Raw genomic sequence first — 25,322 nt, 5'->3', positions numbered from 1 at the left:
TTTTGGTGCTGATGCTCGGCCGGGCCGGTGCGCCGGCTGCCAGGCTGGGGGGTGGGGGGCGGGGTTGGGGGTCTCTTGGCTTCTTTATCCCTTTGAATTTCGCTCTTGGTGTTTCATGATGGACAATAAGAGTGAGTAGCCTTCTGGGAAAAGAAACCTTTTACACTGCTTTTTTCCCCGAAGCTTCTAACCTCCATTGCTTTTCTTTTTTTTTAAGTTTATGTATCTTTGAGAGAGAACAAGGGAGGGGCAGAAAGAAAGGGAGAGAGGGAGAATCCCAAGCAGGCTCTACTCTGTTAGCACAGAGCCCAATGAACAATGTGGGACTCGAACCCACAAAGCCACGAGATCATGACCTGAGCCGAAATCAACAGTCAGACACTTAACTGACTGAGCCACCCAGGCGCCCCCAACCTCCATTGTCTTTTAAGAAGAGGTGCCCAACTCTTGATTTCAGCTCAGGTGATAATCTCCCGGCTTCGTGGGTTCGAGCCCTGCATCAGGCTCATGCTGACAGCAAGGAGCCTGCTTGGGATTCTCTCTCCCTCTTTGCCCCTCCCTTGCTTGCTCTTTCTCAAAAATGAATCAATAAGCTAAAAAAAAGAAAGAAAGAAAGAAAGAAAGAGCTCAGTTTCATGTTGGAAATGCCCGGAGGGACTCCTGGGAGACCTTGTGCTAAACAAACAAAGCTGTATTATTTATTTTCTTTCATTACAAAAACAGGGCACAGAAAAGAAACTGAGGGCCCGGACCCCCGGGCTCACCCCGCGCTAAGCGAAGTAGCCCCAGACAAAGATGGCGCAGCTGACGCACACGACGAGGTTGATGTCCAGGAGGGTTTTCACGAGCGGGTTTTCTTCCAAGGAGACGATGACGGGCTCCGCGCTCCTGGGAGGCTCCTCCTTGCCCCGGCCCCCCATCCCACAGAGCCACAGGAGGGCCCGGACCGCTCTGGACTGCTCTGGGGCCGCATCGCCTAAATGAACCCAAATGAAGGTCATAAGGACGGGCTGTGTGTCCCAGAGAAGACACCAAGGGGAACACCAGGTATGTTCCACGCACAGTAGCAAATACTCTACGTATCTTGTGAGTTTCTTGAAGCACATGGCCCCCAAATCTGTACTTGAGTCGCCCTGTGAGGCTGACATGGACACGTAGCCACGGTACACATGGATGTGTGCATGTGTGTGTATATGTGTATATGCACACAAGGCCAGGTGTGGAGATAAATGACAGCCCACAGCCTCAGGGTCGTGGAGGCAACAGGGGCTGGTGGGGACCTTGGCTAATTGAAGGGCATGTCCCAGGTCTAGGCACCTGCTTTACAAGCTCCAGACAATGAAGTGGTGCCGACATGTGGGCCCAGTGTTGCTATAAAACGGGTATCTGGAATTTTATATGAAATCTCCCGATTTTTAAATGTTAAGTCACATTTCATTAAATGGCAAGTGGGCTAAACCACAATGTCTGCAAGCTGCCAGTTTGAAACCAGTGTAGTTTAGAGAATGCCAGTAGTATTCCAGCCTCTTTGTAGGATTTCGCAAGAATCAGGTGAGCCATATTTTAGCAGGTGCTCAACAAGTGTTTGCTGTTACTGTTTCCCAGCAAGGTTTCTACGGAGGGGGTGCCCGCCCAGCTGGCTCAGTGGGTTAAGCCTTTGACTCTTGATTTGGGCTCAGGTCATGATCTTGTAGTTTGTGAGTTCAAGCCCCGCATCAGGCTCTGTGCTCTGTGCTGACAGTGCGGAGCCTGCCTGGGATTCTCTCTCTCTCCCTCTCTCTTTCTGACCTCCCTGCACTCATGCTCGCTTGTTCGCTCGTGCACTCTCTCTCTCTCTCAAAATAAACTTAGGGGCGCCTGGGTGGCTCAGTCGGTTGAGCATCTGACTTTGGCCCAGGTCATGATCTCACAGCTTGTGGGTTCAAGTCCTGCATCAGGCTCTGTGCTGACAGCTCAGAACTTGGAGGCTGCTTAAGATTCTGTGTCTCCCTTGCTCTCTGCCCCTCCCCTGTTTGTGCGTGCATGCTCTCGCTCTCTCTCTCTCAAAAATAAACATTAAGTGAATAAATAAATAAAGTTAAAAGAAGTTACTGTAGAACCCACTTGCAGTGACTGGACACTGGGAGTCTGGGGAAGCTAAAACTCCAATTCTGCCCCTTCTCTGGCTTATGCTTTGGTAGAAAAATTCCCCCCGAAACAGAGAACTCTTCCTGGGCTTCGACTGTAACCGAGGAGAGACCACTCACGGCTGTGGGGTTTGGATATGTTTTCTTGAACCATCTCCAGCTGGATGGTGGTGATGCTGGTCTCTGGGGTCCCATTGTGAGAGACGGGAAGAGGCAGGGGAGTCGCTGGTGGGAGCTGCTGATCCTTCTGGACCACGGGGTCATGACGAGTAAACCAGGTCAGGCGGCTTACCTACGGAGCAGCAACGGGTCAGAAGGCTGCTGTCCCTGGCTTGACCCCGTGTTCGGCTTCACGTCTGAGACTGTCCCCAGCCTTGCCCTGTCACTGCACCTCCCACGAGCTCCAACTCCCCGCGCTCTTCAGAAGCCGCGGGCATTTCCCCTGATTCCCCCAGGTGACTTCAGCAGCCCTGGCTCTGTTGGGACCGCAACCCTCCTCCCTCATTCCGGCCCCGGAGCTTAACCCTAGCCCAGGAACTGGGGAGGACCCGCCCATGAGCCACTCAGCCAGGTATTTCTCTGGCTTCAGGGACTCAATTGGTTCAGGGGTACATATGTCCAGCTGACCCCATTGACGGGAATCAGGACCTTTGCCAGAAATGCTGGGATGAACATGTTTTTGCTATTGCTTAATGAGCACAAGAGAAGTTAAAGCCTTGGAAGCTGCCAGCCCCCCATGGTGCCTGAAAATAGAGGCAGCAATAAGGATGGATTCCGATGATCCGTGGTCCTGAATCAGGCTGTCCCTCAAGCCCAAACCTGGATGTCCCAGCTTTTTGAACAATCAAGACCTTTGTTAAGGCCAGCGTGGGTGGTCTGCTTGTGACGAAGGGTCCCAAACCCCACTGTACCATCTCCTTGGAGGGCGGCTCCGTGAACCAGCTCACAGCGGACACAGTGATCAGAGTAACGGCCGACAGAATCATGGAGAAGTAGAGGTAGTGGACATCCTTCACCACGGCGGGGCGGTTGTCTGGCTGGTCACAGCGCGGCTGCGCGTACACGAAGTCCAGGGCCAGCCGAACCAAGCCTAGGAGAAGGCCCAAGATCAGACCTGAGAAGGCACCCTGTAAATCAGAGCAAGGCCATCTTAGAGATGTCCAGGGTCAAGGAGCGGCCAGCCTGGGCCTCTGCAGACCTTGACAAGCCGTTCTCAAGAGCTGGGCTTTCTAGGGATGGTGGATGCAGGCGCCAGTGATTGATATGAAAAGGATCAGAGGTTACTTGGCTGTTAGGTAACTAATCACTTATACATAATTTACTCGCTCCTTGTTAAATTAGCTTCCCCGTTTAATGACGGAATGCATCGACACAGAACTACCATTGCTGCTTTTCAAAGGCCCGCTGGCATCTGCCCGAGGCCTTCCGCCACAGAAGCTCCTCCCCGAGAGATGACAGCCATGCCCTCCTGGGGCAGTGCCTGCTTCTTGAGTGGTGGGGACTCGTCCTGAGCTACCTTTTCGTTGGTCCGCTTCCAGAAGCATCCCATGATGAAGACCATGGCCACAGGCGGCTGCAGGTAGGAGCTGATGGACTGGATGTAAATGAAGAGCTGGCCTCCCTGGCTGGCCTGAACCACGGGGATCCAGAGGATGGAGATCAGCACCAGCACCAGCACAAACACCCTGACACCAGGCCGAAAGAGACTGCTCAGTGTGATTCCCCCAGACACTTTCTGCTCTCTTTTTAACAGCTTTAGTGAGGCCGACTTTTTATACTGTGAGATTCACCCATCATAAGTGTACAGTCCCGCAACACAATCAAGGTTTAGAACATCCATTGCACCTGGGTGGCTCAGTCGGTTAACCGTCTGACCTCAGCTCAGGTCCTAAAATCGCAGTTCATGAGTTCGAGCCCCACATCGGGTTTTCTGCCATCAGCACCAAGCCCACTTCAGATCCTCTGTTCCCCCCTCTGTGCCTCCCCAGCTCACACTGTCTCCCTCAAAACTAAATTAACATTAAAAAAACCCTGCCAAACTGTTTTAAACAGTTGGACTGTTTTACATTCCCACCTGCAGTGTTATGAAAGTTCTAATTTCTCTACTTCCTTGTCTTTTTTTTAATGTTTATTTATTTTTGAGAGAGAGCACACATGCATGTGCATGCACGCATGCAAGTGGAAGAGGGACAGAGAGAGGAGGACAGAGGATCTGAAGCAGGGTCTGCACTGACAGCAGAGAGCCTGATGTGGGCCTCGAACTCACAGATCATGACCTGAGCCAAAGCCAGACACTCAATGAACGGAGGCACCTTGTCTTTTTGACTACAGCCATTGTAGGGGGCATGTTGTGGTATCTCTCTGTAGCTTTGTAGGGTTACAGTCAATCTTGTAGATTGATCTAGATCACAGGTCCTTTCCCTTGTCAGCTTACATGGCTTGCAAATATTTTCTCCTTATATGTGGCTTCTCTTCTCATTTCCTTAATGGTGTCTTTTGAACTGAAAAACATTTAGCTTTTGATGAAGTCTAATTTATTGGTTTTTTTTCTTTTACGGGTTATGCTTTCTGTGTCCAACCTAAGAACTCTTTCACTAACCCAAGACTGAGACAGCCTTCAGGGCCCCAAGATGCTTTATTAGCATGTATTTTACATAAAAGTGGCATACCATTCATTTTGGTCACTTCCATTCGCCGCACTAGACTTCAGTACCTTGCAAAAGCCTTAATAGAAAAAAAATCTTCCCTGAGTCCCCAGAACCCCTTCCTCCCTTTTACCAGGCTTCATCCCTGGGGTCCCACATAGTCCAGGTGGGGACGCCTCCTCTGAATCGCTACATCTCCTGGCTCCTGATCATAGCATTCACTGGGGTTGTAATTTCCTCTTATTTTTTTGTTATTTTATTATTTTTATTGTTTAAATAGTTTATTGTCAAATTGGTTTCCATACAACACCAGCACTCTTCCCTACAAGTGCCCCCTTCCATCACCACCACCTCTTTTCCCCCCTTCCTCTTCAACCCTCAGTTCATTTTCAGCATTCAATAGTCTCTCAAGTTTTGCGTCCCTCTCTCTCCCCAACTCTCTTTCCCTCCTCCACTCCTCCTGGTTCTCCATTAGGTTTCTCCTGTTCTCCTGTTAGACCTATGAGTGCAAACATGTGGTATCTGTCCTTCTCTGCCTGACTTATTTCGCTTAGCATCACACCCTCGAGGTCCATCCACTTTCCTACAAATGGCCATATTTCATTCTTTCTCATTGCCATACAGTACTCCATTGTGTATATATACTACATCTTCTTGATCCACTCATCAGGTGATGGACATTCAGGCTCTTTCCATGTTTTGGCTGTTGTTGACAGTCCTGCTATGAACATTGGGGTACATGTGCTCCTATGCATCAGCACTTCTGTATCCCTTGGGGAAATCCCTAGCAGTGCTATTGCTGAGTCATAAGGGAGTCCTATGGATAGTTTTTTTGAGGAACCTCCACACTGTTGTCCAAAGCGGCTGCATCAGTTTACATTGCCACCAACAGTGTAGGAGGGTACCCGTCTCTCCACACCCTCACCAGCATCTATAGTCTCTTGATTTGTTCATTTTAGCCACTCTGACTGGAGTGTCCTTTTATTTTTTTAATTTAAAAAATGTTTATTCATTTATTTTGAGAGAGAGAGAGAACACATGGGCAGGGGAGGGGCAGAGAGAGAGAGATCAGGAGAGAAAGAATCCCAAGCAGGCTCTACTGTCAGCGCAGAGCCCAGGGTCTGGCTTGATGCCATGAACCAAGAGATCGTGACCTGAGCTGAAATCAAGAGTTGGATGCTTAACCATCTGAGCCACCCAGGCACAGTGTAATTTCCTTTTAATTATCCTTTCTTTGAAATTCTCTTCTCTTTAGTTTTGTGAAGGCAAGAACTAAATCTTTGCTTTGCACTGCTCTGCGCCTGGACACCTGGCACATAGTAGGTGCTCAGGAAACCTCTCTTGGATGAGTGATTTCTTTGCACACAGAGTCCTAGGGAACCTCACCTTTGGCATCAGACGAGCCTGGGCCTCCAGCATGAGTGGCTGGCTGGTGGGGCTTAGCCTCTGGGTGGGCTTTCTCCTCCCTGGGTATGCGGGACTTTTCATTACCCTCCCCTGTGTCTCCCTCTCTCTCTGCCCCTCCCCTGCTCACACTCAGTTCGGCCACCTTACCTGCCTACAATCATGAGCTCCCTCTCAGATGCCCGGGGCCGGACATAATTCCAGAGGTCCATGGTGAAGATAGTGCTGGCACTGTTAAAGATGGAGGTGAGGGAGGACATGAGCGCCGCCACCATCACAGCCATCATGAGCCCACGGAGCCCTGGGGGCAAAAGGGAGTGCTATGGGCCTCAGGTTTTTCCTGCTACCGGCTGTTACCTCCACTCATGACCCCATTACCCCAGGCCCATAGCTGATCCCAGTCGGTGCCACTGGGAGGTGGAACTCAGGGGGACTATGAGGAGGGGCTGACGTTGGCTGTGGGGAGTCAGGCAGAGCCCCCTGGAGGGCCAGGGCTTTTTGGGGGGGCCCTAGCTCTGCATCTTCCGCTGCCCTCCCATCTTGTCCCTCCTTCAGGTCAGGGCCAGCCGAGGTCTTCCTTTCTGGATGCTCCAGCAGACGCCATTTAGGGGCAGGGGGACATTACCTGTGGGCAGGAGTTCTAGCACGAGTTTGGGATATGCGATGTCCGAGCAGCCAGACGGATTGCTACAGACCTTCAGGCAGGTCTCTGGGTCTGCACAAGCCACTTGATCTGTGGAGGAAACAAGGCCCCATGTGAGCAGATAGAGCTCTGAGCCCAAGCCTGGCCAAAACATGGCCTGACTGACACGGGCCAGCGCCATGAGACAGGGTCATTGTGTATACGTGCATGGCTCTGGAAATAAAGGAGCCTGGACCTTGTACACCACGACTTTCTTATTTAACCTTGCCATCGCTGTAAAATTGGGCCAGTAACATAACAATTATAGCGGCGGTTGGCCGAGCTGACACATGCTCTTAACACAGTCTGATACATAGGAAGGGCTGGATACACTGCAGCTGTTCTTCCTGTAACCCAAATAAACCTGACTTACCGCGCAGCCACTCTCCCCACTGTGCCCTACATCAGGCTGCATCCCCGGACCCCCAAAGGGGGGATGCAAGCAACTCACATCCTGCCTGCAGTTTCTCAGAAGTGCTGAGGAGAATGCAATCGACCGACACGTGGCAAGTGTTTTCTAAGTCTTTCTTTACCCGTCTCAACAGCTGTTCTTACTATGGGCTCAGAACAACCCAAGCATGCTGGCTGGATTTCTCTCCTCCTTTCCCGGCAATTCTGTCTCAGGGCCTTTCCCTCCCGGACAGCGCTCTGGTTTTCTAGTGGAAGTCCATCAAGCCTCCCTGGCGCCTGTCCTTCGTCTCCCCCGAACGTGCCAATGAGCACATCCCCAGGGTATGGACCTGAGTCTCCGGCTCGGAGGACAGAGTGTGTGGCCCAGAGTAGGTGCTCAATAAGTTTCCACGGGGCCAGGGCTAGTGATCACAGACCTGCTGTTCACTTTCTCATAACCATGCGAGGAAGGCAGAGATCACTTTAACCATTTCACAGATAAGGAATCAGGGCAAGGGACCTGATTATAAACACCTCGCAAGGTCACGTCAGAGGCAGAACTGAAACCCAGGTCTCCTGACCCCAAATACAATTTTTCAGAGAAGGAAGACCAAGACAGGGAGTGTATGCTTTTCCATCTTTAGTGAGTCGGCCAGTCACCCCATCCAAGTTTCAATCCTGGCCACTAGGACCTTCAGAACTCTGTATGGTCTAAATGGTTTGGCACCTGCATCTGAATATCTTTCCTGTCACCTCTGACTTCCTCAGTTTCTGGTATCTGAGCGGACCAATACTCCTCCCCACTGTGCCAATGCCTACCCAACACCTCTCACCCCGGCTGGGCCATTTTTGACCTCTCAAGTCTCCTCTGCCACACAGACCGAAAAATAACTCCCATGAGTCACTCCGGGGGTCCCCTATGTTCAATCCAAAGGCTTCAGTCCTTTTTCCTCATTTTGAAGGGTGACACTGCTTTTCAGCCCAACTTGAACCTCAGTTTACAAGTGAACATGGACTGCTTCACTGCTCGTGCCGATCTCCTCCCCCATTCCAATGCAATTCCAATGTCTTGATAACCATTTATCTGAGGCCTCAAAAGCAGATGTTGGACAGTATCCCGGATGAGCCTGTATACCCTATATTCTTACCTGCATTCAAACTGTTAATTTACTAAATGTCAAAGGATACCATAACTTTAAAATGCAATATTGGGGCACCTGGGTGACTAAGTTGGTTAAGCATCTAACTTTAGCTCAGGTCATGATCTACATGGGTTCAAGGCCCACATCAGGCTCTATGCTGACAGCTCAGAGCCTGGAGCAGGCTTCAGATTCTGTGTCCCCCTCTCTCTCTGCCCCTCCCCTGCTCACACTCTGTCTCTTTCTCTCTCAAAAATAAATATTTTTTTAAATGCAGTATTGTCATATCTTCCTTTTTGTAACATAAGAACCTCAGAAATGGAAATACTCTTGGTCCTTTCATCCACTGGCAAGTCCAAAGTCACAATGGTCTTTGTAAAATTTCCCCACGCATCATCATGTCTTCTCAAGGATGGGACCCTCTGCTCCACTGACATCCACCAATGGTGTTGTGCCACAGGTAATAATACAATTACTATGGAATAGGAGTAGATGCCCCCAAAACTCTGGTTCGAGCCTTAGATAAAACTAAAACTGTAGACCAAAAGTGACATTTGATGGAAAGTCTTAAGCTGAAACAATCTTAAGAAAAATGATTTTGAGAGTTCAAAGTTCTTGGCTTTTATGACTCTTCTGAAAAGCCTTAAAAGATAAGGAAGTAGTGTCATTCCCATGCCCAGAACATGGTAAGGAGCCTCCCAGGTCAGGCAAAGATCTTGTTCACCTTCAAATCATATGGGCTTTGCTTCTTTTTGTCCAAAAGCCCTCCTCTTCAATGTACATCTCGAAGGAGCAGGACTCTCCCTTTGGTCGTTAACTCTAGGTTGTTAAACCTTCTAGACATGCCAGTCTTCAACCATGAAATGTGACACAGTTTACAAAGCATGTTTGAGGCCTCTGTCCTTGTCTATTCGGCTTCAAGGATCCTTCGTCATAAGGATATTAGTAGGCTCAGCTAAGTTACACGTGGAACCAACGGCCTGGGGGATCATTAACCCACTCAGTAACAACCACCCACACGCCTTAGGTTTATTAATCAACCTTTCAGCTCTGGGGTGGGTACTTATGTCAGACCCTCTGATGCTTGACATGAAGGATGCTTCTGGCAACGTCATGTCCCAGCAACACAAAACCTGTTTCCAAATGCTGACATTCACCAAAGGTCCACTATGACTCAGATGCTACAGATAAAGATGGCACATATACCTTCTCTACATTCTTCACAACTCCATGGGGACGATGGGCTATTACGCCTACTTTAAAGACAGGTAAATTGAGGCCCAGAGAAGTGAAAAGGCTTCCCCAGATCATACAGCTAGTAAGTATCATGGGTGGGTCTCATACCCTTAGTGCGTTCCAGGGCACAGGTGGGGATCATTAGCTTTGTAAATGGGTACATATTCTAGACTCGTGTTTTATTGTTTTTGAGGGTGATTTTGCATCTCTCTTAGTTTCCACTGGGGTTCATTTCAAAGTTTGTGCTTTTTCTCAGATGGGTAAGTGGAAGAGAGTGTTGTCCAGGCTCATTATAGCTGAGGACTGCAGCATTGACTGAAGTGGTTTCTGGACCGGACTGAGGAGGCAGTGGGGGGCTGGCTGGCAGAGGAGACACGGAGGAAGACACGGAGACAGGGAGGTAGTGTGGCCGGGCTTCTTACACAGATTGCAGGAAGACACGGAGACAGGGAGGTAGTACCATGGCCAGGCTTCTTACACAGATTGTGGGGCTTCAACCCCAAGAGACTCTGATTCAGCAGGCCTTGGATGGGACCTAAAAATTTGCATTTTTTAAAAAGAGCACAGGTGGGATGGGGGGATAAAGGCAGATGGGGGGGAGGAGAAGGGGGCAATTAAGCAGGCTTCACATCGAACATGGAGGGGGCTTGATCCCCCCTCCAAATCAAGTCAGATGCTCAACTGACTGAGCCACCCAGGTGCCCCTGAAAATCTGCATTTCTAACAAATTCCAAGGTGACACTGATGCTGCTAGACTGGAGACCACAGTTTGAGTGTGAGGCACTTGAGACCACACTTGTCCAGGCCTTTGAGCACACCAGGCCCACCTCACCCTCTCAACTCTACTTCATTCTCTTATATTCCTTTCACACTTATTGTTGGTACCAGAGGCTAGAGTGTTTTGATTTGTATTTTATCTTGCTTTTCCTGAGTACCAGACTAATCCATTACACTACGAAATCCTAAGCGGCAAAACACAAGGCATTATGTTTCAGTTAATCATGATTGCTGATTAGTTGGCTGTTAACAATGATGGTCAGGGTCTTCTGATTGATCTTCCAAACACTGATCTGAAGCTTAAGCTATAATTTGCTGAAAGATACAGTAACATGAGAGGCACCTGGGTGGCTCAGTCAGCTGAACATCCAACTCTTGGTTTCTGCTCAGGTCATGACCTTATAATTCATTAGTTTGAGGCTCTGCACTGACAATGTGGGGCCTGCTTAAGACTCTCTGTCTCCCTCTCTCTTTACCCCTTCCCTGTGTTCACTCTCTCTCTCTTTCAAAATAAACAAACTTAAAAAAATCTTAAGATACAGTAGCATGATTAAGAGTTGGGCTTTGGAGGCATGCACCTGGGTTCAAATCCCACATCACCCAGCACTAGCCAGGTAACTTCTGGCAAATCATGTAACCTAGGAGGGGTCTAGATTGCTCTTCCTTAACCCCACATCCAGCCCATCACTAATCTTGTTGCCTGGGTGCCTGGGTGGCTCAATGGGTTAAATGCCCAACTCTTGATTTCAGCTCAGGTCATGATCTTACAGTTGGTGAGTTCGAGCCTCACATTGGGCTCTGTGCTGACAGCACAGAACCTGCTTGGGAGTCTCTCTCTCTCTCTCTCTCTCAAAATAAATAAATAAACTTTAAAAAATATTGGCGCCACTCTGAAATGCATCTTGAAAGCATCCATATGGATCAACTTTTTTTTTCAATGTTTACTTATGAGAGAGACAGAGCATGAACAGGGAAGGGGTAGAGAGAGGAAGACACAGAGTCTGAAGTAGCTCCAGGCTCTGAGCTGTCAGCACAGAGCCCAACATGAGGCTTGAACCCACGAACTGCCAGATCATGACCTGAGCCAAAGTTAGACACCTAACCGACTGAGCCACCTAGGTACCCCTATATGGGTCACCTGTTGCCTCCTCACAGAGAGCATCCCTGGAAAGCCTTTCAGAAGAAACCACTGCCCAGCATTCCCTGCCAACACCTCCCTGTGCCTCTCACTCACAGCTGTCAACACAATCCATGGATGTCTTATTTATTATTTTCTCCTCCACCACTAGAATGTGAGCCTTACAACAGCAGGGATACTGTTTGTCTTGTTCACTTACAGATCCCCAGCCTCTTCTAGAATAAGGCCTGGCAGATCATTGGCTCTTGGAATCCTTGGTGGACACATGGGAGAATAAATAAATGAGTGGATTAACTGATTTCTCTGAGCTTCAATTTCCTCATTTATAAATGAAAACAGCCCTAAGAGCACCTGCTTCCTAAGGTTGATTTGAGGAATAAATGAGATAATACATAAAAAAAGAAAAAAAGCAAACACTTCTACAGTATTTACCTTGTGCCAGGAACTGCTTTACGCCTCATGAAGTATTATCCCCATTTTATGAGTGAGGAAACACAGGCAAGTGGCTATCCAAGGTCACACAGCTAGTAAGTGTCAGAGCCAGGATTCTGGCTGCACCACTTAAGTCAGAGTCCATATTCATAACCACTGCGCTCTCGGTAACATGCAGCATCATGAATGTAGGTTGTTTAAAGCTACATTCTTTGTTCATATGTTAAACCTACCCAATAGCTGTGTATTTTCCATCAAGTCTTCCCAGCTCTTATTCTCATGAGGGTTTTTCTAAGCCTTGTGCGCTTTCCCTGGAAACAGGCCCAGTGACTGTGGTCTACAGGCCGTCTGGGCAGCAGGAACAGGAGCCCAGCATCTAGCACCACGGACAGCTCCCCACCATTTCCTTCCCCAGTTCTTTCCTCCTAACACTTATTGTCCTAAATTATTTTGACAAAATTTCTAGGCCATCCTACCCTTTCTTGACCACTATGTGACACTGCGTAGGATAAAGCACAAGGGAGGAAGCACTCGAGGTTATGCTCCCCCTTGGGTTAATAACAGCCTTGGTGGGCATGAGAGGAAAGCTCAGTGATGTGGAAAAAGAGGAACTTTCCTCCATACAGATCAGCAGTTCCTGACACCACAGTGACTCCCAATAACACCATCCCCCTAGTCCTATTGATCCACACAGTGCAAATGTCATCACTTTACCAGATTGAAAAGCTTTTCTAAAGCAAATATTCTAGAGGCTATGATATCCCTGATTTTTGTGAAATATCCCCAAAAGGGTTACACTGGGTCAAAATGACTGAAGAATGGAGCTGAAATAGTAAAGCATTAAGAGGAACTCTCACGTTGGTCTTTAGGAAACTGACATCTGGAACTACAAGGTTTTAGCCTAATTTGTGCTTTCAAAAAAATACATGGGACACCCCTCAATTGAACACCTACTAGACATTCCCATTGAACCCCTAATGGGAAACAGTATACAGTCAGATGTCTGGACAGAGATACCTCAGTCAAATCACTCTGCAGAGACTCCAGTCCCATTTTCTGATGGCAGTCATACATTCAGAACACGTCACAGGGTCTGAGACTCAAAAACAGATGGTCTCTTCTCCCCACTGTCTTCTCACCTGGGAAGAGGACTCGACTGACCATTCCAGGGAACACCATCATGAAAAGAGGCAGCACCTTCAGGTAGGCAGCCATCAGAGAGCCTCCTTTGGCATGGGACAGGTTCTTGGCAGCCAGAGACCGCTGAACAATCACCTGGAAAACAGTGGGGTGGTTGGAAGCTGAGGAGGCCCTCTGCAACAGCAAACTAAGTGTGCACAGCTCCTTAGTACATGTCACGGACCTAGGGTCTTGGTTTGCTTGGCTTCTCCTTGAGGAAACACTGCTTTCCTATCTCCAATCCCTGTGGTCCACTTGGGGAAGCTAAGAATCCCATTCTGTTCCCTCCCCACTCCTTTTCCTGGGACTGGATCTGGCCAACTAGATTTCTCCATAGAGTTAGTTACTCTACTTCTCTGGCTACCATTTTCATTTAAGGAAAAGTATGAATCGAAGGTGGGCCAATTAAAACTGTCCATGGAACTTCTTTCTAAAAGAGGCAAAGAATAGATGGGGCACCTGGGTGGCTCAGTCCTTAAGCATCTGACTTCAGCTCAGGTCATGATCTCACGGTTCATGAGTTCAAGTCCCACATCAGGTAAGCTCGTGAGCCTCGCTTCTTTCTCTCTCCCTCTGCCCCTCATGTGATTCTCTCTCCTCTCCTCTCTCTCTGCCCCTCACTCACTTGCACCCTTCTTTCTCTCTCTCTCTCAAAAAAGAAGAGTTCCCCCTGATAAATATTAGTAGCTTTGGATTGCCACTACATGAGTAAGCTCGAGAGGTAAAATAGCATACAGCTGCAGAAAGGAAGCAGTGGATTTGGGGGGAGAGGGGAGTGCAAACAGGAGAGCAGATGGAGGAAACCTGAGTCTCCAGCCCCCCAAGGAAAGAGGTGTCATGGAGGCTGCCCGCTCATCCATCCCTGTACCTGATCTGTGCACCAGTACCAGAGGGATGGGATGGACATCCCAAACAGGATCCCGGGCCACGGGAGGTCAGATGTCAGCGGGTCTCTGAAAATATGGAAGGCATCATCTCGGGGCAGTCCGCAGCTGCTGTTCTCACTCCGGTTGCTAGCCAGGGCCAAGAAGTACTTCTCCTTCAGGCCTTCCATCCCCCCAACTGCAGCAAAACCTGGAATTCAGAGGAATAGCAAATTTGCCAGAAACTCCGAGCAATCCACAGCAAGTGGAAAGGGGATGGTGGAGGTGGGTGAAATCCTACCTAGAAAAGAGCTACTAAGGAAGGTAGGTCGCCTTCAAGGTTCTTAACATTTGTATATGCCTTTGGTAGTGATTATGTATTGCTTCTCAGAATATTAATAATCAGGGGCACCTGGATGGCTCAGTAAGTAAAGCATCTGACTTTAGCTCAGGTTATGATCTCACCCCACGTCGGGCTCTGCTGACAGCTCACAACCCAGAGCCTGCTTTGGATTCTGTATCCCCCTCCCTCTCTGCCCTTCCCATGTTGGTACACACTCTCTCTCTCTCAAAATTGAATAAACATTAAAAAATATTAATAATCAATGCATAATACAAACTACATAGGATTTTAAAAGAAACCAGATACACTGAAGATAATCATTGAAACAAAAATTGGGACTCAGCAATCTACTTATTTGCTCCACTAAACAGTTGTCGTGTTCCGCCCCAGCCAGCAGGGCGGAAAATCCTTGCGGGTTCTTTTTCCTGAGGGAGGGAGAGAAAGGGCAGGAAGGGGGAGCACAGAGAGTAAGGACAGCACAGGTATCTGACCAAGCCTCTTCTCCTTTATTGAGAAAACACCCTATCTTATAAAGGTTTCAAGGCGGGAAAACAAGGCAGCTGACCTAGGTCGGTTGCTAGGAAACAGGGTTAAGGGATTAAGACTGGAGTAAAAGAGGAACTGGACTAAAGCGTTTTAGCACAGCGCCTGAGGGGCTGATGCTACCCTGCCTGCAGGCGGTTGATCTTTGATCTTCTGGCTTCTCCTCTGACAGGGAGTGGCGCTCCCCTGCCTATTTTGCATCTCCCCTCGGGGAGTGACATATCCGGCTAGCAAATGGCCAAACAGCTGAAATCTTTGTGGCTCCCAACAAACAGTAAGAACCAGCAGTTCTTATTTTTAAGTAATCTGTACACCACCAACATGGGATTCATTAAAATGAAGGTTAATATAAATGGCTTTTTAAAAAAGGCTTTTTTCTTCTTTTTAATCACTCTAAAAGACAATGGACTGTCCAAAGCAAAACTTGCAGCAGTACACTGGGGCTTTGCACATCTGTAAATGTATGGCAACAATAAGCGAGAAGGGAGGATTTGGGAGTGTAATCTTGCAAGGTTCTTCTCTTTTGTTCTTGAGAGAAACTTGTGCTTTGTCTCTCTCTCAAAAATAAACACTAAAAAAAATTTTTAATGAATTCAGAAAGTTGCAGATACAAAAACCAATATACAAAAATCAGTTGTGTTTCTATACATTAACAAAGGAGAAATTAAGAAAACAATCCTGGTTACAATTGCATCGCAAAGAATGAAATACTTAGGAACAATTTTAACCACAAAGATAAAGTGTGCACCAAAAGCTATAACACATTGATGAAAGAAACTGAAGAAAACACAAATGAATGGGCAGATATTTTGTGTTCATGGATTAGAAGAATTCATATTGTTAACATGTCCACACTACCCAATGAGGTCTACAGATTCTTTTATTTTAATAAGCTCAATGCCCAACATGAAGCTTTAACCCACGAACGTGAGTTCAATAGTCACATGCTCTACCAACTGAGCCGGCCAAGCGCTCTGCAATCTACAAATTCAATGCAATTCCTATCAAAATTTCAATGGCATTCTTCACAGAAAAAAAAAATCATCCTACAATTCATATGGAACCACAAACAACCCCAAGAGCCAAAGCAACATTGAGAAAAAAGAACAAAGTGGGAGGCATCCTACTTCCTGATTTCAAACTTATTAAAAACCTTATGGTGTTGGCATAAGAAGACACACTGATCATTGGGACAGAATTGAGGGCATAGAAATGAACCCACACATACATAGCCAGTTAATTTTCAACATGTGAAAATCTGTGATACCTTGGGAGAACATCTAATAGAGCAGATTGATAAAGATTACAGAGGACTGATCTGTAACCTCTTTTCTGCCCAACTGTAATGGGTTAAGAAACGGAACGTCCCCACTGAGAACCCATACTTTTGTGGAGAAAGATCTAGAGGTTTTGCTAAGAATAACAGACCTTAGGAAGATCTATGTTTTGGGTCTCTTTGTCTCTGAAACCTGTCATAAGTAGCTCATGAGGTCCTGGGAGGTTCAAAGGTTTGGTACTTATGATGTTGACCACACTGGACATTTTTCATATAATGCTGGACATTTGTCCTTCACCAATTACTCATTTGTACCTCCTTTTTTTTCTGAAACATTTATTTTTGAGACAGAGTGCAAGTTGGGGAGGGACAGAGTGGGAGGGAGGCACAGAATCCAAAGCAGACTCCAGGCTCTGAGCTGTCAGTGCAGAGCCCGATTTCAGGCTCGAACTCACCAACTGTGAGATCATGACCTGAGCCAAAGTTGGACATGTAACTGACTGAGCCACCCAGGTGCCCCTGTATATTTCCTCTTTACATGTAGTATACCAGTGAAGTTTTCTTCTTCATAAGGGTCCAAAACAAGTTACTTAATACTAAGCAACTTTTTTTCATGTCATGAAATGATTATTCCATAATTATTGCTTTGAAGTTTTGTTTGAAAGATGAAAGCCACACAAACAAAATTTAAAGTGTGCAGAAGGGCACAGTGTTAAGGTAAAACCTTTGTTTACGCTTGACCCAGTTCCTAGACAATTCCTGAGTCTTTCCGTATTTCTCATGCCTTGGACACTCTGGAGGACTGGTTAGGAAGTCTGCAAACTGTTTCTCCAGCTGCAGGTCTAATGGTTATTTCTGAGGAACACTGAGGTTGTGTGTCTCCAGCAAGCAGGACACCGTGGATCTGGTGTGTCCCTCTCAGCCCTACTGGCAGCTACGCACCAGTGTCTTATACCCCACGATACTGACTGTGATCACTTCGCTGCAAGGGGGTGTGCCAGGCTGCTTCACAGTAAAGCGACTACCTTCCCCTTTGTAATTAGTAAATCTCTTGGACAGGATAACAGAGAACAAAAATCCTGTTTCTTCATGAACTTTCCCCTGCTAACCTGAGTGTTTATTGTGAGATCTCACCTCCAGCAGTCATCACTGTGGTGTCCTCACGGTGACTTTCTATTTCTCTCCCTCTGTCTGCATGTGTTAATTGGAATTTTTCTATAAGGAGTATTCTGTCTCTTTGTCCCTTTTATTTATTAATTATTTATCCCTCTCAATATACAAAGAACTATTCATTTTTACCTAGAAATCAGTAAACTTCTGGGGTACATGGGTGGCTCAGTTAGTTACATGTCTGACTTTGGCTCAGGTCATGACTTTATGGTTTGTGAGTTGGAGCCCCACGTGGGCTCTGTGCTGACAGTACAGAGCCTCCTTGGGATTCTCTCTCCCTCTCTCTCTCTCTCTCTCTCTGCCCCTACCCCACTCATGCACACGTGCTAAGTAAATGAATAAACTTAAAAAAAATTTTTTTAAACCAGTAAATTTCCATAAGCTCAGTTCTCTTCCAGCTAAAATAACCCTGTCAAGGAAATTACCCATGACGGAATGCCCCAGGAGTATGCTTTTGACCGCTGGGCTTGCTGATCGCCATGATTAGAGCAGATTTCCCTTCCTGGAAAAGGGCCCGTCACCCACCCAAGTGACCCTGGGGCCCCACTTACTGTAGCCCATCAGGACAAGTGCTCCTATGAGCATGATCAGAGTCTGCAGGGCATCCGTGTAGATCACAGCGGCCAGGCCACCTGGGGGCGGGAGTAGGGGGAAGCATTGAGATGAGGGCTGACCCTGGGTAACAGAGAGGACCTCAAGTTCAAGATCAGACTGGGGAGATTTCTTAGTGTTGTTTGCAAAGCTGGCCAAACGCCTTCCTGGGCGCACACCCATGTGGCCCAGGGGTTTCCTGCTGCTTTTGAAGTTGATTTCTCTACCTTTTAACTGTTGGCTTGGCCAAATGAGTTGCTTTGACAAACAGACTTTGGGGGGAGTGCTACTGTCTCAGCCTGGTCCTCGAGGGCCCTGAAGCTTCTGCTCTTGCTTAAAACCATGGCTTTAAGTCCTACATCTGTGGGTGGTTTGTTACACAGTAATGTCTAACTGATTCAGGAAGTGGTGCATGGGCCATAGTCCCCAAGCTCTGTACAGCTTTATTTTTAACACTGGAAAAAGGATGTGAGCACGAGGTATTCAGAGCCCCAACAGGCTCCCTGAACTGGGTCCTGTGGTTGGCTCGGTGGGTTCTTCTTACTTTTGCCACCTAGCACAATCTTTGAAATGACAATAATGGCAGGAAATCTATCTGGACAAGTCCACATTTCTAGTCTCCTCCTTACACTTTATCCCCTCCTTCCCAAAGGGGAAGAGGTGCTTATCTGGTCTGAGCGTGTTTTACTAGTGGGCAAAGTCAGTGTGCAATAAAAAGCAGGTGCAGAGCTGTGCTGTTCCACCAACCAGGCCTCCTCCTTCCTGGCCAGCAGGAGTAGGGCCCTGTCACAAACAGGGAGACCCAGTCTAGATTCTGGCCCCAACTCTCTGCTGCCATCAGCCAGCCTGAGTGCAATGATCCTGAAGCCAAGTGCCACTAAAACCCCCCATCATTTCTATACTGCTGCTCATTGAACAAGTAAGTTATCATGTGCCATGCACTGTGTTTAGTATTGTAATCAATTATTCACCAAATATCTGGTGAGCGCCCTATCTGGCTCTACACGGTAGGGATAGAGAAGCAAACCAAACAGTATGTTGACTGTCCTCACATCTAATGGAGCCTCAAACAAGGAAACACAGAGATGAACCGGCTTTGTGACAAGTCCTTCCCTTTTCCTGGGCTCCAGGCACATGGCTTCCGTTAGTGCTGAACACTCTGAGAGATCCCTCAGAGGCCTTTGCTTATGTCTGATTTGGCCACTTTGGAGCTTAGAGCCTCCAGTTCTACAGCCCCCGGAATGAAATCCAGGCTTATTTCATCTTTTCTTTCCTGCAGGGTGCTGGGTGCTGGCCTTTTCCCCATCACCCGGGCTGCTGCGCCCCACGGTGCCGGGGGACGGAGGGGGGTGCTTCCCTCTCTGGCATGTGGGAGTGCCCCCCACCCCGGAGGTCAGCAGGATGCAACCTGAGCCAGCTGCTCATTCAGTGTCAGCCACGTTGAGTGCCTTTCTGTTCCCCAAACAGACAAAGCATGAGTCTTTACATGTGCCCTTCCCCCAGCCTGGTCTTCTCTTCCTCTGTCCTTCTCTTTAATGTTTCGTTCATACCATTTAAATGTGGTTCAAATGTCATCTCAGAAAGGCCTTCTATTTTTATGTTACATTCTATGTTAAAAAAAAAAAAGAAAGAAAGGAAAAGAAAAGACAAAAAAACTCTCCTTATCCATCACTCCCCATCTCACCCTGTGTACTTCCTTCAAAGCACTTTTCAGATTATAATACATCCTGATATAATTTATTGGTTTCCTTGTTCATTGTCTGTCTCCCCATCCCCATTATAATATAAGTTCCTTGGAGGTAAAGATTTTGCCTGTTTTGCCTACTGCTGTACCCCATTTCTTTGCATGATGTCTGGCACACGCTGGGCGGTAGGTATACAGATATATTTGCAGAATGAGTTGTATTATACCAAGAGGAGGCAGAGAAGGGTGAGCTGGAGCAGAAGAAGAAGATTAAAAGATGAATATTCAAAAACAGATACTTGTCCAGGCCCTACTGTATCCCAGTCATTCCCCTAGAGTGCAGCTCTGATGGGGAAAGATATGGCTGTCTGACTTCAGTCTCCAAAATTACAGCTGCTTACAATCTCACTTTGCAGACTGCATTTGAATACACATGTACCCCACTCAGTTTTCTATAAATAATTCTTCAATAAATAAATGGAAAATAGCTTGATGCAGTTGTGGTGCATTTTTAAATCCTCTCATTGGGAAGCTCTCTTCCCTCAGACAACGGCCGAGAGACACCATATTATCTGGGGTCACTGATTGAGGTGGAATGAATGAATGAATGAATGAATGAATGAATGAATGAATGGTTTGATCACACTGGAACATCAGAAGATGGGCCAGGAAATGATGGCGGGGTGGCCCACAGCCTCTCAAGCGTCACCCCTTGCTTAGACACACCTGCAACGGTGTACAGAGCCGTGATGGCCAACAGCCCAACTATGGCCAAGTAGAGATCCAGGTGCAGAGACTGCTGAATAAAGATGGCCCCTGCATACATGTCCACCTGTAGAGATATGAAGTTCATGGATGAATGAATGGATGGACATTTTCAGCACAAGTTCTCCTAAGACTGCATTCTGGCAAACACAAAAGAGTCCTACATTGCCCTCTTTTCAGCCATCTCTTCCTGTCAGAGGTCTCAAACCGGAACACTTGGGCAATTACATTTGAGACCCATTCACTGAGCAACAACCTCCTCAATGGTCTTCTTGTGGCTACTCTTGGTCTTCCTAGCCTCCGTACTCCACATTGCAACCTTTATCAAATACCGTCATGAGCATATCATCCTTCTCCTGCCATTAAAATTCTTCTGTGGCCCCCCTATTGCCTCCAAGATAATGTCTATGTAAATAGGAGTTGCATGCCAGGCTTCATGGTCTGCTTGCCCTTTGGCCACATTTCCTTCACTCACGTCATGTTCCCTGCTTCCCTAACAAGCTATGTCCACCCATGCCTCCAATGTTCTGCTTGCTCTAGTCTATCCATCTGGAATGCCAGTCTGCCTTTCTCTAGTTGATAGTCCTTCTTGGTTATAACTTCCCTTGTGATGGCTTCCCCACATCTGTAGCTTTCCACCAGACCCAGAGGCAGAATTCCGAAAGGATGGTGTCATCCAGCGTCTGTCTTTCAAGCCTGCAGCTGGCATGGACTCCGTGATTGTTGTTTGGACTGAATGGGATTCCTCTGCACCCCCTGCACCCTCCTCACAAGGGACAGGCTCTCCCCAGCCCCAGCTGAATCACAGCAGGCCTGGAGGCTGCACCACATCTGCTCTTGGCCTCTTTCTAGAGATCCACCCATCTAACCAAAGGTCGTTGTGGAGCAGGTTCAATGGGCCTCAGGACATGTGATTAATAGCTGATCACTGTCTAATCCCAAAAGGAAAATGACAGCCCCACCCAACACGTGATCTGTACCATCTAGAGATGTTGCCCGAGAACCTTTGGCAGAACCTTCTCCCAACTTCCTCTGCCCATGCTTACCCTCTTCCCCTACCCCTCCCACCCTTTCCTAACCTCCCTGAAGCCTGCCCAACAGCACAAGGAAGTGCACAGGAAAGACACACTCCCAAGCAATAGCCATATTTTATACAGCTATTGATAGCATAGTTGATCCTCTCACCATGCTACAGGGATGTGGCTGGGCTATGTCCCCACCTTACCGAGATCTTGGTGAAGATGTAGATAAACAGGTAGAGCACAGCCAGGATGATGGGGATCCTGTTGCCACCGAAGCGTTTCCTTAGGTATTCTGGCATCGTGGTGACCTAGGGGCCAGAGCTGAGCTGTCACCACCACCTGACTTTGGGCACATGGCCTCACGGCACTGGCTCTTCCTCCCTCCCCAAGCTTAGTACTGATGGTCTTCTTGATCATAGGCTTAAGAAGGGAGGAGAGGGGCACCTGGGTGGCTCAGTTGGTTAAGCGTCTGGCTTCAGCTCAGGTCATGATCTCACAGTTCATGGGTTCAAGCCTCATGTTGGGCTCTGTGCTGACAGCTCAGAGCCTGGAGCTTGTTTTGGATTCTGTGTCTCCCTCTCTCTCTGACCCTCCCCTGTTTGCGCTCTCTCTCTCTATCTCTCAAAAATAAATGAAAAAACATTTTAAAAAATTAAAGAAAAAAGAAGGGAGGAGAAAATGGGGGCAGAGGGGTAGGATGTGGAGGAACTGGGGTTCTGTGCAGGGAGATGTACCCAACTACCAATTCCATCCCAATGTTTGCTATTTCTTGAATTATCAGTTACTTAATGTTTTCCTTTAAACCAACTCCTGTAAACAGTTAAATACATTTACCTAAAAGGGAAACCTCAAACCACCACTGTATATGAAAAATCAATCCTAAATTTAAGGGAACCAGCAAAAATAAACACTGGATAATAAAACAATTCATTATTTTCTATCTCTTTCTGGCAACACCAAAGACTCTGGACCTTGAGCTTACTCATTCTCTTAAAAAAAAATGAAAAGAATGCTGGAGAAGTGTTGGATTAGTCTTGAAGAGATGCTAGGACCAACAGAAGACTTTCCTGTTGAATACATCAAACAAGTGAAAGACAACAGAAAGGGGAAAAAACTCCACCATGTGACTCAGTGTAGTCGGTCCCATGTCTAACACCTAAAAGCATCTCAAGAATCTCCATTTGTCCATGTTCCAAACTTTGGGGAATTGCTCTATTCTAAACCTTTGGTCGGGGGTGGGAGCACCTGGGTGGCTCAGTTGGTTAAGCGTCCGATTTTGATTCAGGTCATGATCTCACATTTCATGGGTTTGATCCCTGTGAGCTCTGTGCTGACAGCTCTCTCTGCCCCTCCCCCACTCATGCTCTCTATCTCTCTCTTTCAAAAATAAAGATTTAAAAATTTAAAATAAATACTAAAAGAACTGTAAATGGTTAATGGTGATCTGGGCATTCAAAACCACAAGGGTGTATGGTGCAAAGCTATTTCAATTTCGACGTATACTTGAAATCCTTCTCATAATAAACTATTGGCCAAACAAAAAAATGAACTCCAAAAATAAATGGACATTTTGGAATAGAAAAGAAGAAAAATAAAGTTGCTCTTTCCTCCCCTGCCCCCCCAGAAAGCAATATGGAACTCTAACTCTCGTGATTGTCTTGCCCCAAGCCTCTGGTTTTGCAGCAAGGTTCAACAACAGGGATTTTCCAGAAGCACACGCACCGACACACCAGTACTGGACGGATGTGCTCATGGTGACAGTGTGACAGCTGATTAGAGAGGACAGGGAAGAGCCTCAGTCTCAAGCAGACTCACTGGCTGTGCTGACAGCTGTCAGGCTCTCAAGGAGCTAAAAGGCAATCTGCCAGCAAGCAAGGTTGAGAGAGATAGACAGACAGACAGATGAAGAGTGAGGGATGGCCCTCAGGTAGCAAAGGAAACACCCTCTGGCTGTAGCTGGGTGAATGTTACAAAGAAGTAAATGCAGGGGCACCTGGCTGGCTCAGGTGGTAGAGTGTGCAACTCTTTGATCTCAGGGTCATGAGTTCGAGCTCCACGATAGACATGGAGCCTACTAAAAAAAGAATAAGAAATAAATGTGGTAAATGACTGCTGCCCTGGGGGCAGGGGGGATGAGCACCCTAGTTCCTGAGGCCTCACTGCTTGTGGGGCCCCTCCCTCAATGGCCCCTCATTTCCTGGGTCAGAGGGCGGCGAGGGGCTTGCTGGACCTGCATACTGTCTCCCCAACCCCATCCATCCAGACTGATGTACTTCATCCTCCAAAAACCGCATCCCTGCCTCCAGCATTCCCCAGGGCCCTGCCCAGCACTCAAGGGGGTTTCAGCTTCTTCACTGCCTTCCTTTCCTTGGAGACCCTTCTCCAGTGTGAAAGCATCCACAGGGACAGTGCAGACACCTTGCATGGCGTGTCAGTTTGCTCAGCCCCAGCAAGAATGGGGCATTTCTGCTTCAGCACCCCACTTCCTTGACCCACACCTGGGCCTCGTTAGCCCCAGGGTCCCATTCACCCCCAGTGCCCCAAATGTTCACCAGTACAGCCCTCTCATGTGCTAACTCTGGCAATGCTTTGGGACCTGACCAAGATTAGGGAGCCAAGACCTAATCGGTGCCTCTTCTTTTGGGTGTTGGCTCATTCCTCATTTTGCTTCCTTTTGAATCCATGGAAGGCCCTGCTGCTGAGTTATTTCAGCAAATATTTTACCTTTTTTAATGTTTATTTTTAAGAGAGAGAGAGCAGGGGAGGGGCTGAGAGTGAAATAGAGACACAGAATCCAAAGCAGGCTCCAAGCCCCGAGCTCTCAGCACAGAGCCCAATGCAGGGCTTGAACTCACAAACTGAGATCATGACCTGAGCCAAAGTCAGCCACTTAACTGAGGAAACCAGGTGTCCTGATTTCAGCAAATATTTAATTGCACATCTCTTGTGTACCAGGCACAACTCTAGGAGAGAAGAGAAATGGTTCCTACTCTCCTAGAGCTTATGATCTAATGGGAAACACACACATCTAGGGAAGTAAGTGGTTCTCAGCCGGGGACGATTTTGTGCCTCCCCAGGGAATGTCTGGCAATGTCTGGAGACATTTTGGCTGTCACAATTTGGGGTGTGGGGGCGCTACCAGAATCTACTGAGTAGAGACAGGCATGCTGCAAACATCCTATAATGCAAAGTACCCACTACCCTGACACACACACACACACACACACACACACACACACACACCAAAAAATCACCTAGCCCAAAATGTCACTAATGCTGAGCCTAAGAAACTCTGGTTTAGTGGGAAAGGCACATGGTTTAATGGGAGACACATCAGTTTAATAACTACACGAGCTAATGCAAAGCAGAAAAGACCAGTATGATGATTAACCTCATCAGGGAGGTCAGAAGGGTTTCTTGGTGGAACTGTTGCGTAAAGTAGGATTTGAAACATGAACAGGAGGTAACCTCCCAGTAAACGAAAAGAAAAACTTTCCAGCAAGAGGGGAAAGCACTGTAATGTTCTGGAGAAATCACCTTGCAAGAATGGGGAACAGTCGGGAACTGGTACACAGCTGGCCTTGGGCTCAGCAAGTGCTACTCTGATGACTGAATGAATGAATGAATGAGGGAATGGATCATACATGCAACTGGTAAGTTTCCTGATGGGTGGCATCAGCATTATCCCATTCTCAAACTGCAGTGGATAAGAATCTATGTGGATAATGGACTTAAATGTGAAAAGTCCTAGAAGACAATATAGGAAAATATCTTTATGACCTTGGAGTAGGAAAAGGCTTTTTAAGCAAGACATGAAATGCAGGAAAAAGTGATAAATGTAATTACATTACAGTTGAGAACTGCTCATCAAAAACATCAGTAAGAGAATGAAAAGGCAAACCACAGAATAGAATATA

General features: G+C 47.4%; 1 protein-coding gene across 1 annotated transcript in view; it reads right to left on the bottom strand.

The window, feature by feature from the left end:
* Positions 1-678: 678 nt before the first annotated feature.
* Positions 679-25,322, bottom strand: part of SLC5A11 (solute carrier family 5 member 11) — a 41,842-nt gene continuing 17,198 nt past the window's right edge. The window contains exons 6-16 of the mRNA XM_029947560.1: positions 21,609-21,713; positions 20,345-20,450; positions 17,895-17,975; positions 14,017-14,222; positions 13,109-13,244; positions 6,801-6,908; positions 6,326-6,476; positions 3,643-3,811; positions 3,038-3,253; positions 2,247-2,418; positions 679-976 (exon numbers count right to left, since the gene is read on the bottom strand). Of these exons, the coding sequence (XP_029803420.1) occupies positions 771-976; positions 2,247-2,418; positions 3,038-3,253; positions 3,643-3,811; positions 6,326-6,476; positions 6,801-6,908; positions 13,109-13,244; positions 14,017-14,222; positions 17,895-17,975; positions 20,345-20,450; positions 21,609-21,713 (1,656 nt within the window). The 3' untranslated portion in view covers positions 679-770. The remainder of the gene's footprint in view (positions 977-2,246; positions 2,419-3,037; positions 3,254-3,642; positions 3,812-6,325; positions 6,477-6,800; positions 6,909-13,108; positions 13,245-14,016; positions 14,223-17,894; positions 17,976-20,344; positions 20,451-21,608; positions 21,714-25,322) is intronic.

This window comes from Suricata suricatta, chromosome 8 (assembly GCF_006229205.1).
Source record: "Suricata suricatta isolate VVHF042 chromosome 8, meerkat_22Aug2017_6uvM2_HiC, whole genome shotgun sequence".
Taxonomy (NCBI): Eukaryota; Metazoa; Chordata; class Mammalia; order Carnivora; family Herpestidae; genus Suricata; species Suricata suricatta.
This window is presented reverse-complemented; position numbering and strand designations above follow the sequence as displayed.